This window comes from Myotis lucifugus, unplaced genomic scaffold, assembly GCF_000147115.1.
Source record: "Myotis lucifugus unplaced genomic scaffold, Myoluc2.0 scaffold_600, whole genome shotgun sequence".
NCBI lineage: Eukaryota > Metazoa > Chordata > Mammalia > Chiroptera > Vespertilionidae > Myotis > Myotis lucifugus.
This window is the reverse complement of record NW_005871648.1, coordinates 286,318-302,996: the sequence shown is the minus strand read 5'-3', so window position 1 is coordinate 302,996 and position 16,679 is coordinate 286,318. Positions and strand designations below refer to the sequence as shown.

Genomic DNA, 16,679 nt, shown 5'->3' with positions numbered 1-16,679 from the left:
ACCAGCCATGAACCCCCTCACTTTAAAGTCCTACTTCTCTTCCCTGCCCCCACTGCTGTCTGCTCAGTGCCCAAAGTTCCCTCCTTAACCCTTCCAGGTTTCCCTGCTGAACACGCCCCTTTTGCAGCTAGTTAGTGTCACTGGTTAGGTTGGAGTTAAGTAGATGATCCAGCCCTAGCCGGTTTGGCTCAGTGGATAGAGCATCGGCCTGCGGACTGAAAGGTCCCAGGTTCGATTCCAGTCAAAGGCACATACCTGGGTTGTGGGCTTGATCCCCAGTAGGGGGCGTGCAGGAGGCAGTCAATCAATGATTCTCTATCATCATTGATGTTTCTATCTTTCTCTGCCTCCCCCTTCCTCTCTGAAATAAAAAAAAAAAAAAAAAAGAATGATCTAGTAGACCTGGGAAACATTAACCTCCACTCATTACCTGTGGCTGTAATTGAGTTCCTAGAGAATATGCCTATTTCCTTCATCTCAAAATCCTCTCTCCTTATGCACGGCTTATAGACCCCTCTGTGCATTACTTTTCTAAATATATCAATGAGCCCTAGCTGGTTTGGCTCAGTGGATAGAGCATTGGCCTGTGGACTGAAGGGTCTGAGGTTCGATTCCGGTAAAGGGCACATTCCTCTATGGCCTTTGGCTATTTTATCAAGTAAAGAGGGTGAAAAAGGGAAGCCTGGGCATGTGCCCTGACTGGGAATTGAACTGTGACTTCCTGATTCATAGGTCTATGCTCAACCATGAGCCACACCAGCTGGGCTCATCTGCAAAATCGATGACAGTACTTGCTCTTCCCATTCCAGAAGGCTGCGGGGAAAAGGTCAGTCACTCTGTATGGCAGTGGACATGGACATCCTACTCTCTGTGATAATATTGATAACTCTGACCTATGTGGGGCCTGCTTTCACCAAAGAATTTTCTGTCTAGCTTTCTGAGACGAACTGTCCTCTGAGGAACCAGGAAGGCTGCAACTGGAAAAGCATCCCGCGTATGTAGACTATTGGGGGTCCTTTAGTCCCAGGCTTTGGGACGCAGCTCAAGGACATGCATGCCTGTCTTCTTCCTTGAGGTACTGGGTGTGGTGCAATGGTGAAGGTGATAGGAGTTGTGTTTGGGGCTACCCTTTTCAGGCTTGATTTCACTGCCAGTCAGAGTTCCATGTGCTCAGAAGCTCCCTGAGTTACGGGAATGGGCAATGAACTTGGATTAGTTTTCAATTTTCTTTTTTAACAGTGGGACCTCTTTAGAAGTGCAATCTTACAGTAACAGAAAACATGTGGCAGCAGAGCTGCTGTGGCGACCAGACCCGGGCTGGGGCTCTGCCCACCTAGCAGTCCCCGAGGCAGGCATGAGGGACTTCTAGGCCGGCCCAGGGAGTGGTTTGAAAGCCAGGGTGCGTGCGCCGAATATGCTGGCCAGAATTTTCACAGTGGCCCTCTCAGAACCACTGCTCTTAAGGTCAGAAGTCTCCCTGGCCCAGACTCAATGCTGGACTGGGGACTCTCTGGAGAGCCCCCCGTTACCATGTCCCACCGCAGGCTTCCCCTCCTGTGGGGAGGATCACCACTTCATCCACTTTCAACTGAATTTTGAACCTTTCATCTGTTAAACCGGGAGTGAGCCCTACACTGCAGGACTCATTGTCAATATCTAAACCATCCTATATAATAAAAGGCTAATATGCAAATCGACCAAACAGTGGAACGACCGGTTGCTATGACATGCACTGACCACCAGGGGGCAGACGCTCAATGCAGGAGCTGCCCTCTGGTGGTAAGTGTGCTCCCACAGGGGGAGTGCCACTCAGCCAGAAGCTGGGCTCATGGCTGGGGAGCACATAGGTGGCAGCGCTAAGGATGTCCCACGGCCATCAGTCGGACATCCCCCGAGGGCTCCTGGACTGCCAGAGGGGCAGGCTGGGCTGAGGGACCCCCGCCCCAGTGCACGAATTTTGTGCTGGGGCCACTAGTATAAATTGGTAAAGTAGGCGCTCAAAGAGTGGTTTCCTGCCCCCCCCCCACCCCCCCAAGCTAACCGTCTTCCCTCCGGGCTCTCCCAGCTGCCTCCACTGTTTCTCTCCTCACACTTGCAGCGCACACACCTCACTGGGCACCTACCACACTCCCTGGGGTATTTGCGCTGCTCACAGCAGGTCTGAGGAAATGCATCCATCCTGCTGCACCGCAGTCCAGGCCCTAAGAGAACGGTGCTTGCTGGGCTCGCAGAGGTCGCTCCACAGCTGATGGCTGCGCGCTAGCGCCGGCGGGGTCCCCCTGCCTTTCCCAGGGCTGTGCTCAGAGACGTGAGGGAGTGGGGGTGCGGGGTGTCGGGTGAGGACTGAGGGGGTGACGCATCACCACAGAGGACACCCAGGACGGAGAAGTACTTTCTCTTGTGGCAAAATAACTGGGTCTCAGCTCCACACGAGCGGCCTCGGCCGAGCCGCCGGCTGGGGGACCGCCGGTGTGACGCGGGTCAGCAGGGGCTCGCGGGATACACGCCCGCCTCCGGCGGCCAAGGACACTTTGGAAAGGACCCCCTCTCCGAGCCGCGGGCCGGTAGGGTGAGAGGCTGCCAGCTCCCCGAATTCCCGCTCAGTCACTTCCAGCTGCGGCTCCGAACCCCGACTTCACTTTGTGGGAAAGTCCCACCCCTCGGCAGTGATTCGTCCGGAACAAATACGCGCCTAAGCCATCTCCGAACTTTATTGGCTACCGCTGCCGTCAATCTGTGGGCACAAGTGGAGACTTATGGGAAATGAAGTCCGGCGAAGCTCGAACCCTCCTGGGGCTGGCGTTTTCGCTCCTGGTGTTTGGTGGGCGTCCGAGGGCCCAGATTTGGGGTCTGGACCAGGGTCCGAGTGCAGTGTGGGGCCAGACCTCCCGCAGTCGCAGGGCCTTGGCGGACGGAGCGGCTTGGGTCGCCCTCGCCGGGTGGGCGTGGCCGGGCCGAGATCCTGGGTCCGGACGTGGGTCCAGGGCCCGCGAGCGGACCGGGGGCAGGACACGTCGTTATGCCGGCGGCACCCTTTTCCCCACCGCCCTCCGGCCCGGCGGGGACGATCTCGCCCCCCACCAGGGTGGCCCCTGGAGCAGAGTAAGTCAGGCTCTGCAGGCCTGTCACCCAGCCCACGGTCCAAGGGCAGAGCCACTGTCCCAGTTCTTGCCACAAACCAGCTGTGAGACCTTGGGCGAGTTAAGCCCCGACTGCCTCAGCTTTGTGTCGAAGCCGGAATATCTTAACTTTCCTTCCAACTCTAACACCCTGTGAATCTGTTTTTATCATCTTTGCTCTTAAAGCCTGTAACCTTAACCACGGTAAGCCTTCCTGTTTGGGAGAGTTATGGTGCCAGGACTGAGGAATCCTGAACGGGGCGCCCAAAGCTGAGAACTCAGCCAGATGCAGGCAGCTCAGCAGCTGGAGCATTTGAATCTGAAGGGCCAGCCGCCTCCACCCGGTGCTGCTCTCCAAGGTGCTGCCACCTTAGACACCCTCTGTGCTTGCCCTGCACATTCACTTTGCAACACTGGGGACCAGTGGCTGGGGAGGGTGAGCTTATTGTCCCTATTATCTCTGCAGCCCATCCTCATTCTTCAGTGTAGATAACTGGCATTTTCTCAGCCCTAAGTAAACTGCTATGCAAACACCGCTCCATGTGCCTCTACTTTCCAACCAGATCACCTGCCTTTGCCCCCTCCTATCAAAGTTCTGGAGCTGCCTCCCCAGTGACAGAGGGACCAACTCCTCGGGCACCAAGACACGGGGAGGAGAGAACAGGAAGGCTCTTTCTTCACCTCAATCCTGTGGGATGACTGACACTGGCGCCTTTCACTAGGGTTCACTCTGTAATGTATGTCTCTGGTGCTAGTTCTGAGTGGCTCCCCTCTGACGGTGGCTTCCCAAGAGGTAAAGGAAGAAATTTCGACTTCAGAGCACAGTTATAAGGTTCTTCTCTGAGCTGAACAATGGCTGTAGCTGGGGACCAACAAATCCAGGCTCCTCAAGTACAAGGAGAGCTTTGGATAGTGAAGCTGGAAGAAGATTTTCACTGGGAGCAGGAAATTTCCCTTCAAGGGAGTGGCCCCGGACCAGTGCTTTTGGCATTTCCACTCTCAAGAAGCGTCAGCAACCCAGGACTCTCATCCATCTCCGGGAGCTCTGTCGCCAGGGGCTGAGACCAGAGAAATGTACGAAAGAGCAGATCCTGGAGTTGCTAGTCCTGGAAGAGTACCTGTCTTGCCCTAGGGGACCCAGATCTGGGTGAGACAAAACACCCAGAAAGTGGCGAGGAGGCAGTGGCTGGAGGACTTGCAGAACCCGGAAGATGGGGGCTGCAGGTGAGATATGGAACCTAGTCAGAACTAGTCAAAATAGAGGAATGTGAGAGACAGCCACCCGGGTTGCCAGCAGTGAGGGGGATGTGCAGTACTTCGCTGTTTGTGTCAAAGTGAAATTTGCTTATTCCCTGGAGCTAGTTTTCCTCTCAAGTTCAGACGGACTCTTCAGAGAATGCACAACCTTCTCTGAGCTATCCCTGTTGTTAAATGAGTGGGGATCGAGCCCATAACTCAGGCATGTGCCCTTGGCCGGAATCAAACCTGGGACCCTTCAGTCCGCAGGCCGATGCTCTATCCATTGAGCCAAACCGGCTAGGACTAAATGAAAACTTCTTAAAATGCTGAGCACCACGCTGATCAAGGAGGAGCTGTCATCCAGCAGCAGCAGCCTGAATCACGGGGCTTCACTGGTCTTTACTGACATGATTGAACCTTTGGGTCCTATTGCAAAGTAGCTGTATTGTTGGATGGATCTCTGAGTTTTGATTAGGAGTTGACAGGAGCAGCCCCAAGAGAGCTGGTGGGCAGGTTGCAGTGGGCCTGGGCCCCAGACCTGTGACTCTGAAGCCTTCCACACATGCGCACTCTGATCTGACTCCAACACAAGTGTCTTAATCACTATGTTATATCAGCCTCCCAACTGTACAAAGTGCCGGGAGCCAGAGCTTACATGGGGGTGGGGCTGTAAAGTCAGGACACGGGGAATGACTGTGCATGGTCAGCACTGCTCTTGAGAAGGCCCCCCACCGTCCATTAGGTCAGGAAGGCGTCTCTCGTGCCAAAACCCGTGGGACTGACACCTGCTGGAAGCAGCAGGATCCTGTCGTCCACAACTGTCTGACCTAAGAGCAGCCACCGAATCTCTATCCTGCATCCTACCTGGTATTTTCCCATATATTTCTTCTAACTTCCCCCAACAACCCTGCGAGGTAGTAACTACTCTTCTCATTTTACCAATAAAGACACTGAGGCTAAGAGAGGCTGCTTCACTGGCCCAAGGCCACTCCGCTGGTAACAGGGACTGTGGTCACTTGAGTCCTAAATCAGTGCCCTTGTTGTGTGTACAGCAGCTCCTCTTCCAGGGGCCTGGCAGGAAGACGCTGGTGTCAGCGGGAGGCACGGAAGTCCACCCAATCCCACACGTGCACAGAGGCATCACTTGCTGCGGACAACAAAGTCCTTGGCTTGCGGGGGTGCCAGGTGTGGGTGGTGACCAGCGGAGCAGCACCTGTCCCATGGTCATCTAGGAAGACGTGACCTCTGTGAGTGAAGAGAGGTTCTACGTGGCCCTCCATTCCATCCCGAGACGTGACATCATAGACCTGGACTGTCCCATCAAAACCTGAGGAAGAACGAGAAATGAGAAGACCAACAATGAATCGCTAAAATAATTTTTATAACTTGTTCTATGGCATCAAAACAGACTATGGGACGAGGAACCTAATAGTAAACAAGATACTTAATGGCCAACCAAGGGCGTGGAATATCTTCCCACATGCTGGCAGCTGCCAACTTCACGGGGCACATGACGCCGAGAATCTGTAGTATAGCACGTGCCAGGCCTGAGGCTAATCCTTTAATCCTCACACTGTATGAAGTAGGTACTAATACTTACCCCAGGAAACTGAGGCTTAAGACTTTTTTAAACCTTTCCACTTGCCAAATTCTAATCCATCTGGGTCTCAGTAGATGGCCTCATCTCCACACTGATGGAGAAAATAGAAGCCGCTAGAGGAACATTCCCATGTTCCCCCCACGACCTAGCTCCATCTGCTGTCTTCTTGTGAAAAGCCAGTCCCTTCCCCCACACTTGGTTCTTGCACTCTTTCTGGATCCTGCCATTATCAATGATCCTTTCTTGCTCTCTCAACCTCTTCCCCTCTCAATGGATCCTTCCCATTGGCCTTTATTATTATTTTAAAAAATATTTTTATTGATTTCAGAGAGGAAGGGAGATAGAAACATCAATGATGAGAATCACTAACCAGCTGCCTCCTGCATGCTCCCTCCTGGGGATCAAGCCCACAACCCAGGCATATGCCCGTGACCGGAATCAAGCCCGGGACCCTTCAGTCCACAGGCTGACGCTCTATCCACTGGGCCAAACTGGTTAAGGCCTTCCCATTGGCCTTTAGATACTCTCACTAAATATCTTCTTTCAACTAGATACTGCCAGGCCAGGAGCCTGCTGACCTAGGGGCTTGCTATAATTCAAAAAGCAATTAGACTGAGAAGCACCCTTGGAATCCTATGGCCTCTTTCTGGTCGAGCCCCATGGCTGTCCTAGTGTCTTACTATCTGCAGGCTCTCGACCAACCTCAGAACTGAATTCCTGCTAGGATGGGAAAGCCCTGCTCCCACTGTATGGAAGTTGAGTAGCCAGTTGGGGAAGAGCCTGCCCCTGAGGAACCTGGAGATTCTCAGTGAGCGACTTTAACTTTGGGTGCCAGAGGCCCCTTCCTGAGCACTCGATAGTCCCTGGGAAGAGAAAGCTCAAACAACAGATGCAAAATCCTGCTCAGCGGTACCTGAGATGGCCAAGCAGCTGTCCAGGCCTGGAGCCCAGGTCACTCGCAGCAGCTCTGGGTCAGGGCTGGGTGTGGACACTGGGCACCGCACTGAGCGCACAGGATGGCGGAGGTCCCGAGGGTCAAGAAGACAGAGCAGTCCATCTGAGCACAGGCTGGCAATGTTGGGCCCAGGGCCCTGGCCCCTGACTTCTGCACACCACCTCCCTCCACCAGACCCGGGGCTGGGGTTGACATTCTCTGCCGGCGCCCACTTCTGGCGGGTGTCAACGAGCCCCAGCCGGCCCGAGGTGCAGCAGAAGGCAAAGGTGTCTGCATCCAGGACCTGCAGGCTACTCAGCTCCTCACTGTCACTGACACCTGGGAGACAGAGGGCGAAAGAGAAAAGCTGCTGGAGTCACACGGGTCTGGCAATCTGGCAGGGCTGGCTGGTCACAAGTCCCTTCCTCTGGGAAGCACTCCCAATACCAGCAGAATAAACCACGTCTCCCCTCTCCTGTTCATTTATTAAAAAATATATTTTTATTGATTTCAGAGAGGAAGGGAGAAGGAGAGATAGAAAGGTCAATGATGAGAGAATCATTAATGGGCTGCCTCCTACATGTCCCCCACTGGGGATCGAGCCTGCAACCCAGGCATGTGCCCCCGACCGTAATTGAACCCAGGACCCTCCAGTCCGCAGGCCAACGCTCTATTCACTGAGCCAAACTGGCTGGAGCTCTCCTGTTCATTTTGCCATTCTATCCACTGGTGGGTGCTGGTCCCAGGAATGCCTCCTCCAATCCTAGAACAGGAGTCCCTAGAGGTCGGGGCTTGCCTTTCATTCATCTTGTGTCCCCAACATTTGGCACACAGGGTTGGATTCAGTTCTAACGTGGCAGCCTAGGGGCAAACTGCGCTGTCCGTACCTGAGGTGTACGTGACCTTCTGGGATTCCAGATCCACAACCTTCAGGCCGCTGAGCCGCGCCCCGTGGAGGACTCCAGGTGCCACTGACGAGAAGATGGCGATCCTTGGCCAGAGACTCCCCTCTTTCTCATGCACAGCAATGGTGCGGACAGCTTCAATGACATCTAGGGGCAAGTGGAAGAGGTGAAAGACCAGAATGTTAGTGAAGGTTTGAAACATAACCTGGTGCAAGCCGGCCAGCGGTCTTCCCCTGCATAGCTAGAAGGTCAAGGAAGAAAGGGAACTGACAGCTGGCTAGAGAGGATGTGGCATCATAAACACTCTGTGTTATATTTACATTTTGAAACTGTCAGAAGCACTTTAATTTCTTTTTTTAAATATATTTTTATTGATTTCAGAGAGGAAGGGAGAAGGAGAGAGAAATAGAAACATCAATGATAAGAGAGAATCATTGATCGGCTGCCTCCTGCACGCCCCCTACTGAGGATCGAACAAGCAACCCGGGCATGTGCCCTTGACCGGAATCGAACCTGGGACCCTTCAGTCCACAGGCCGACGCTCTGAGCCAAACCGGCTAGGGCGCACTTTAATTTCTTTATAAATTGTCTTATGAACTGTTTTGCAAATGGGAGATAATGAATCTCAGACACCATCTCAAAAGCCCCCAAAGCAGTTCTGGCTTTTTATACTTTTGTGGAGTACAAATAAAAGGAAAGAATCCACTGATGGTGATGGTGTCATTTACACTTTAAGTGAAGAAAATAACAGGAACAGAATTCATGAACTACCATTATTTCTTCAAGAACTTATTATACAACCTTGGCACTTTGCTGAAACCTTGCAGGTAAAGGTCACAAGGCAAATGTCATTGTCTTCAAACACAAACTGGACAAGAAAGTCCATGTCCTTTTTACACTGAACAAGAAAGATACCTGACCTCAAGTTGAATCAAATTTTAGTTTTGTTTGTCTCAGCCTGCTTAGTGGACAGGCAGGCTCTCGTCTCTGCATCTACAACTGAAGCTTCTTTTAACAGGAGCCATTTATGACGTGGTTCAGAACAAGCTGTCTACTGCACAAATTACTTTCCTGCTCCAAGAGGGGACTCATTATTTGGTTCCCACAATCCCTGAAGAAAAGGGAGACGTATGTACTGTTTAAATTCTGAAGGACAGCCCTGACCGGTTTGGCTCAGTGGATGGAGTGTCGGCCTGCGGACTGAGGGGTCCTGGGTTCGATTCTGGCCAAGGGCATGTACCTTGGCTGTGGGCACATCCCCAGTAGGAGGTGTGCAGGAGGCAGCTGATCGATGTTTCTCTCTCATCGATGTTTCTAATTCTCTATCCCTCTCCCTTCCTCTCTATAAGAAATCAATAAAATATATTTTAAAAATAAATAAATAAATAAATAAATAAATAAATAAATTCTGAAGGACGTAAAAATCAGCCTCTGAATAGAATGGATGAGGAACATGAACTAACATGACTTATGCAGCAGCAAGCACGTGAGCAAGGCCCCTCCGGACAGTTCAAAGCCAGGAGCGCACAGTAGGACCGGGTGGGCTGAGCGAGAATGCTGAGGACCTGAGTGCCTACTGCTCCCCAAACCCGGGGGCTCTCAGAGCCCTGAATCCAGACTTGCATACCTCACCTGCTCCCGCTACAGGAGCTGCGGAGGTTCACACAGACAACAGCGGAGCCTCAGGACCAGAGTCTGTGTCGGGGCAGAGCCAATGAGGCTGTGATCCAAACCGGCCCCAGCAGAGCCTCCCGACTCTCCCAGGCCACCCTGAGCAGCTCCCTCTTCCCTTTCCACAGACGCCGAGGAGCCTGTACCAGGCTCCCAGGACCTGCTGCTCTGCGCCAGGGGATGGCTCTCACATGTGATTTGTCTCCTGATGGGGGGTGGAGAGGGGGGAAGGAGGAGGCCAAGGGGAAGCCTTCAAAGACGTATTTCAAAGAGGCAGTGGAAAACAAAGGCTTTGGAGCCTCCTGATGAGAGAGCTGCTCTACAATCACAGTGAATATGCAGGCTTCCTCCTCCTCTTTCTCTAGTAAAATGCCCTCCTCTAGGGAATCCACACCACACGGACCAAACCAGCCCCGAACTGCAAAGAGAAACCGCTACAAATCAAAGCAAAAGACACAGGAAGGCATCTCCAAGAACTTGGCAATGAAAGACAGTTGTGTCTGAAGATTAAACCAACACAGAGCAGGTCAGAGCAGAGGCAGCCACATCCTTCAGGAGTCAGAATGGTGCTCAGACCGCATGACTGAGCACATGTATGAACAGCTCGGAAGTGGGATCCATGGGAAGGGCTGCCCAACCAAGGGGTCAAAGAAAATGCTGAGGCCTGTCCGGGGCAGAGGGCGCCACACCAGACTGAATATCTAACTTCAAAGGGGAAGCAGCAGGTGACATTCAGCTGAGACCTTTGGATATTTATTTATCCAGCTCAGTGGTTCCCCCAGCCCCAGAGCTGAGAGGTGGCCTCGGGCACTGTCCAGGGGCTTGGACAGCAGGAGCCTGGGCAGCTGCCCTCACAAGTTTCATACTTTCTGCCTGAGAGCCACGAACACACACTCGGGAAGCCTCTGAGCTGATTCCTCTGGTGACGGTTACTTTTATCATGACACCTCTGACCGGGTTAGGTCTTCCACAAGCAAGAAGGGCCTGAAATATTCCATATTTAAGGGATACTTATTTTTTCATTATCTATAATAATAAAAGCATAATATGCTAATTAGACCGGACGTCCTTTGGGACAAGTCAGGGCTACAAGGGAAGCCCGGGTCCCGGGTGCCTGTAGGCAGCCAGAGGGAAGCCTGGGTCCCGGGTGCCTGCTGGCGGTCGGAGGGAAGCCCGAGTTCCAGGTGCCAGAGGGAAGCTGGTGCCGGCAGCCAGGAGAAGGAAGGCCTACTCTTGCACAAATTTTCGTGCATCGGGCCTCTAGTAAACTAATAAAATTGCATTCTGGTTTATATGGCAGTCACGTGAGTCTGATGAGTGCTTCTGCTCCTATAAACAGATTGGAATTGTTTTAGACGTGCTGACAAAATCAGGTTTGAGACACCAAAGCTGTGGGTCAAGACTGGATCCTTTTAAGTCTTGCTTTTAAGTTTCCAGGTAAACAGCTGGCCAGCCTTCCCCAGGCTCCAGAATATTCTGCACTAATATCTAGGGAAGATAACTCTTATCTGATTTCCTAATCCCACACGAGTATCAGAGCAGCCTGGGCTCATCAGCTCCCCTGGGCCTGGGCTACAGGTTCTACAAGGTACCTGGTACCCCAGGCACTGGCAGGACAAAAGGTGCCTCCTAATGGTTGGTAATACTCCGGTCTCTCTCATCTTTAAACCACTGGGGCCCCACACAGTCTACTTTTGGGCAAACTACAAGTTACTGGCATAACGGCAGATATACAGATCAATGGAACAGAACTGAGACTCCAGAAGTAAATGTTTAGATTATGGTCAACTGATTTTCAACGAAGGCACTAAGGCAAATCAATGGAGAAAGGTTAGGCATTTTGACAAATGGTGATGGAACAACGGGATATACACATGCAAAAAGATCAACTGAGGCCAAACCGGTTTGGCTCAGTGGATAGAGCATCGGCCTGCGGACTGAAAGGTCCCAGGTTCGATTCCGGTCAAGGGCATGTACCTTGGTTGCGGGCACATCCCCAGTAGGAGGTGTGCAGGAGGCAGCTGGTCGATGTTTCTCTCTCATCGATGTTTCTAACTCTCTATCCCTCTCCCTTCCTCTCTGTAAAAAATCAATAAAATATATTTAAAAAAAAAAAAAAAAATCAACTGAGATCCTTACCTCACACCATACACAAAAGTTTAATTCCCACCTGGCTTGGAGTCTACTTCTTTTTTAAAAAAAAAAATTTTTTTTTATTGATTTCAGAGAGGAAGGGAGAGGGAGAGAGAAACATCAATGATGAGAGAGAATCATTGATCGGCTGCCTCCTGCACGCCCCCTATGGGGATTTGAGCCCACAACTCGGGCATGTGCCCTCATCAGAAATTAACCATGACCTCCTGGCTCATAGGTCGATGCTCAATCACTGAGCCACGCTGGCCAGGCCTGAGTCTATTGCTTAATTGACTCGGATTAGGGGATGGAGGTATGCGTCAACCCGCCCCATGTCAAATTCACTCACCACTGTCCTCTGCGATCTGCCACACCTGCAGGTAACAACCTGGAAGGCCACTGGTCACCAGCAACCTATTTAGGAGGGATAGGAGATCTCCGTTCAGACAGTGAGCTCACCCACATCCCCCCCAGCCTTTCCGCTCTCCAGCCCACTCAGCTTGAGATTCCTACACGCCCACCCTCAGGAAAGCTTAGGTCCCGTTACCCTCAGTTAACAGAGGCAGAGCAGGCTCACTCCACTTTAGGGACAGGTCCACGGTCATGAGAGTCACGAGAGTGAGCCCAGGCTTCTATGTGGCATGAAGTGTCCCAGACAGGACACCAGCATGGAGCCTGGACACACAGCCGACCCAGACTCTCGCATCTGCCAATGGAGCCATGCGCCCCCGCCACCCACCATCAGCTCTCTGAGAAAACAAGAGCATCTTTCTACTCTCTGTCTATTTGGAGCAGCTCTGGAGATCTGTGGGTTATAGTCATTGAAAGGTCTGCAGAGGGACCATGAAGCCGCCAAACAACAGGTTCTTTGTATCCCAGATTTCTGTGTGTGCGCGCGCTCGCTCACATGTATCCAGGTGCTCAGGGGTTAGGGGCGGCGCGGTGATAAAGAGGCAGAATACCCTTGACATTTCCAGCCACTCCATCCTGAATGGAGGGTCTGAGTAACAGAGCTGACCATACCTGGTGTCTGGCACGTGCTTCAGATCAAAGATAGACCTGTCTGAAAATCCTCCGTGGCATACCTTGAAATCTCTTTCTGGGAATAAGCCCTGAAATACGGAAGGGCGGCCAATCAGATAGAGCCTGCTCTCCAAAGGGACCTTTCAGACTTGCTCTAGGTAAGAAGTCCGATACCAGCCTGGCAGGAGGCCACAGTGGCAGCTCTGCTGGCAACAGATGCCCCTCCCTGCAGGGCCTTGTGTGCTGCCATTTGTCCCTTGTCTCAGCTGCCTACATGGACAGCTTCCTTTCTTTCCTGCACGTCCAAAACCCTTCTGCTACCCTTTCCCCAGCCCCTTTCGTTCTAACACAAGTGTTACATTCCCGGCCTTCTTAGGGGAGTCACAAGGTTTAACAGCTTCATCAAAAAAAGGTAGAGCCCTGGCTGGGTAGCTCAGTTGGTTAGAGCATCATCACAATATGCCGAGGTTGCGAGTTCAATCCCTGGTCAGAGCACATATAAGAATCAATCAGCCCTAGCTGGTTTGGCTCAGTGGGTAGAGCGTTGGCCTGTGGATGGAAGGGTCCCGGGTTCGATTCCGGTCAAGGGCACATGCCTGGGTTGTGGGCTTGGTCCCCAGTGTGGGGCAGGAGGCAGCCGATCCATGATTCTCTCTTATCATTGATGTTTCTCTCTCTTTCTCTTTCCCTTCCTCTCTGAAATCAATAAAAATACATTAAAAAAAAAAAGTCAACCAATGAGTGTATCAATAAGTGAAACAACAAATCGATGTTTCTCTCTCTCCCTTCCTCTCTAAAATTAAATTTTTAAAAAAATATATTTTTATCGATTTCAGAGAAGAAGGGAGAGGGAGAGAAAGACAGAAACATCAATGATGAGAGAGAATCATTGATTAGCTGCCTCATACATACCCCACACTGGGGATCGAGTCTGCAACTGGGCATATGCCCTGACCGTATGCTAGCTGGGCTAAAATTAATTTTTTAAAAAAGGTGGAAGGTATCAACCAACTAACATATCTCCATTTCTCATACCACCTTCCATTGGAAATCAAGTGGGTTCTTCTAGTAATAAAAATATAACAACTACCAATTATCCAGCATTTACCGTATCAGGCACTGTGTTTAGTGGTTTACATACTTTATCACATTGAATTCTAGAAGTAGGTACTATAATTAACCCTACTCTAAATTGTCAAAAATAGCCCTAGCCAGTGTGGCTCAGTGGCTAGAGCATCTGCCTGAGGACTGAAGGGTCCTGGATTCAATTCTGGTTCAGAGCACATGCCTGGGTTCTGGGTTCAATTCCCAGGTAGCCAATCAACGATTCTCTCTCATCATTGATGATTCTACCTCTCTCTCCTTCTCCCTTCCTCTCTCTGAAATCAATAAAAAATAAAATAAAACAACAACAAACACTATCCTTTAAAAAAAAAATGTCAAAAGTAAGGCCTGGGGAATTTAAACAATTTTTGAAGATCACAGAGGGGATTATGTTGTGATTTTGAACCTAAGTCTGTCTACCAGTCCATGTTCTTAGCTACTGGACTACTATCTCCATGTGAGGAACTGGAGGCAGGGAAAAAGGAAGTGGCACAAGAGGAAAACCCAGGGGTGAGGTGGGAGGTAAATCAGGTCTCTCATAAAGGCCCGGTCTGGGGAGCTCCTGGCTCAAGCCTGAGTGGTGGGGTGGAGAGATCAAGAGCGCTAGGTCGGAAATCTCCTCCAGGGCAACACCAGGCGGCTACCAACTCTTTTCTTTTGTCATATTTTCTTCTCTTGGCTTCTGAAACACTGACCTTTTCTGAGATTCCTCCTACTTTACAGATTATTCCTTCCTAGTATTCCTTGTGAGTTCATTTTCCTCTGTCCATTCCTTAAATGTATTCTCTGAAGTTCTGTCTTTAGCCACCCTCCCCTCTTATTTCTTACTAAAGGCCTGGTGCATAAAATTCGTGCACTCAGTCCGGGAGCCCTCGAGGGATGTCTCACATCCTTAGCTCTGCTGGAGGTGGAGAGGCTCCCGTCACAACTGCGCTCACCAGCCATGAGCTCAGCTTCTGGCTGAGCAGCGTGCTCCCTGTGGGAGCACACTGACCACCTGGGGGCAGCTCCTGCATTGAGCGTCTGCCCCCTGGTGGTCAGTGTGCGTCATAGCGACCAGTTGTTCAGCTGTTTGGTCGATTTGCATATTAGCCTTTTATTGTATAGGATACATTACACACATTCATTCTTAATCATTCTAAGGGTTTCATCCACCCTCTATATCCTAATGGCTGCAGGTATCTAATTTTGATAAACTAAAATGGACTTCTTCCTCTAGTAACCCTCTGTAATCACGGAAGGTTCCTTAGTACTTATCTATGTGCATACTTGCCTCCCTCTATTAGACTAGAAGGGCATGCCCAGGGTTTTTCTCTCTCTCGCTCTCTTTCTCGTATCCAGGACAATAGCTGGTAGACAACAGGAGCTCCATAAAGGTTTAATAAATGACTAAAAGTAGACACATATACTCAGCATTTATATTTCAAATTACCTGGTTTTCTTTTACAGAAAGTCGGGGGGGTAACGTCAGGTGAAGAATTTCATTTTTTTTCAACTTTTCATAGCCAGCAACAAAAACTCCTAGAAAAAAAGAAGCAGAAGTAGCTGTGACAAACTGCTAGAAAGACTGTGGACCATAGCTGGTTCTAGAAACTCCGCCAAACTCATTGATACTCAGCCTTGTACTGAGGGATGGAAGAGATCTAGAACTCAGTAAGCGCTGATGGAGCACAAAATTGCCACAAGTGAGCAAGGGGCCCTCAGAAGAGTGGGCTGGGTCCCTCTGGGCTGAGCTCTGGAGTCCCAGCCTGAGTGGGATTCCATCTCCTCACCTTTGTCACCAATCCATTCAAGGACTCGAGTGGCTCCTGGGAGGTCAAATGCGTGGAAATCCTGGTACCTGCAGGAGAGGGACACAATGTCACACGGTGCCTGGCATTTGGCAGCTGTGCAAAGAACTCTGAGAGGCATCACGGTTTGGTGGCTGGAGGCCCCGGGCTCTGGAGTCAGGCAAACCTGGAATCAAGTCTTGTTACACATTCTGCTCCCTGTGTGACCGGAACCAGGCCAGTCACAGTAACCCTGAGCCCCGGGCCTCATCTGTAACACGGACCTCCCAGGGAACCCAGCCTTCGCCGGGTTGATGTGAAGAATCCATGAGACAGCCTAGCCGGTTTGGCTCAGTGGACAGAGCATGGGCCTGCTGAATGAAGGGTCCTGGGTTGGGTTCAGGTCAAGGGCACATGCCCAGGTTGTGGGCTCGATCCCCAGTAGAGGGCGTGCAGGAGGCAGCCGATCAATGATTCTCTCTCATCATTGGTGTTTCCATCTCTCCCTCTCCGTCTGCCTTCCTCTCTGAAATCAATAAAAAGTATATATATTAAAAAGAATCCATGAGACAATTAATCTGGGGTTCAATTCAGAGGCTGGTGCAAAATAACTGGTCACTTATTACCCTGCACAACTCTGCTCTTACTAGTGCCTCACAACTTGCGCCCGCAGGGATGTGCCATCTCCCAGAAGCGGGATCCGAGGCCCAGGCGGAGTCCTCGTGCGGTCCCGCCCGCCCCGCCCAGCCCGCGGGCATCACCCGCCCGGCCGGACCTGGATTCCCCACGCGCTGCGCCTCGCGCCCGCCCGCCCCGCCAGCTCAGACCCGAAAGCCCGGTCCCAGGTCCACACGACTTACAAGCGCAAGGATTCCACCAGCCAGTCCTCTGCGGACTCCATGGCAACTGTCGCTCAGGTAGCTCACTTCCGCCACCCCACTTCCGCCTCAGAAGCTTCCGGGCGGGAGGGGCCTTCTCGCGAGGAGAGGGCGCGTCCCGCTCCGACGCAGGGGGCGTGGCTTCACGCCAGGGGCGGGGCTAGAGTTGCCTGAGCGCTGCCACTGAGCTGTACCCTTGCTCTGCTAGGTTAGCGCTTCTCCCGGCAAAAGTATGTAGAATCAGGGATTCCCGGGATATCAGCTCCGGCCCGGGCCTGAGGGACCAAATACGGTTCGATTTACG

At 51.6% G+C, this 16,679-nt stretch overlaps 2 protein-coding genes across 2 annotated transcripts in view; one reads left to right on the top strand and one right to left on the bottom strand.

Moving 5' to 3' along the window:
* Positions 1-4,270, top strand: part of ZSCAN2 (zinc finger and SCAN domain containing 2) — a 42,871-nt gene extending 38,601 nt beyond the window's left edge. The window contains 1 exon segment of the mRNA XM_014447001.2: positions 4,124-4,270. Coding sequence (XP_014302487.2) covers positions 4,124-4,270 — 147 coding nt within the window.
* Positions 4,271-4,935: 665 nt separating this feature from the next.
* On the bottom strand, positions 4,936-16,425 carry WDR73 (WD repeat domain 73). Its single transcript, XM_006104734.3, has 8 exons — positions 16,358-16,425; positions 15,501-15,568; positions 15,161-15,249; positions 12,625-12,713; positions 11,951-12,015; positions 7,780-7,944; positions 6,872-7,231; positions 4,936-5,685 (listed from the first exon to the last, which is right to left on the bottom strand). The coding sequence occupies exons 1-8, from the start codon at positions 16,396-16,398 to the stop codon at positions 5,450-5,452; spliced, it is 1,113 nt and encodes a 370-aa protein (XP_006104796.1). The 5' UTR covers positions 16,399-16,425; the 3' UTR covers positions 4,936-5,449.
* Between the last annotated feature and the right edge of the window lie 254 nt (positions 16,426-16,679).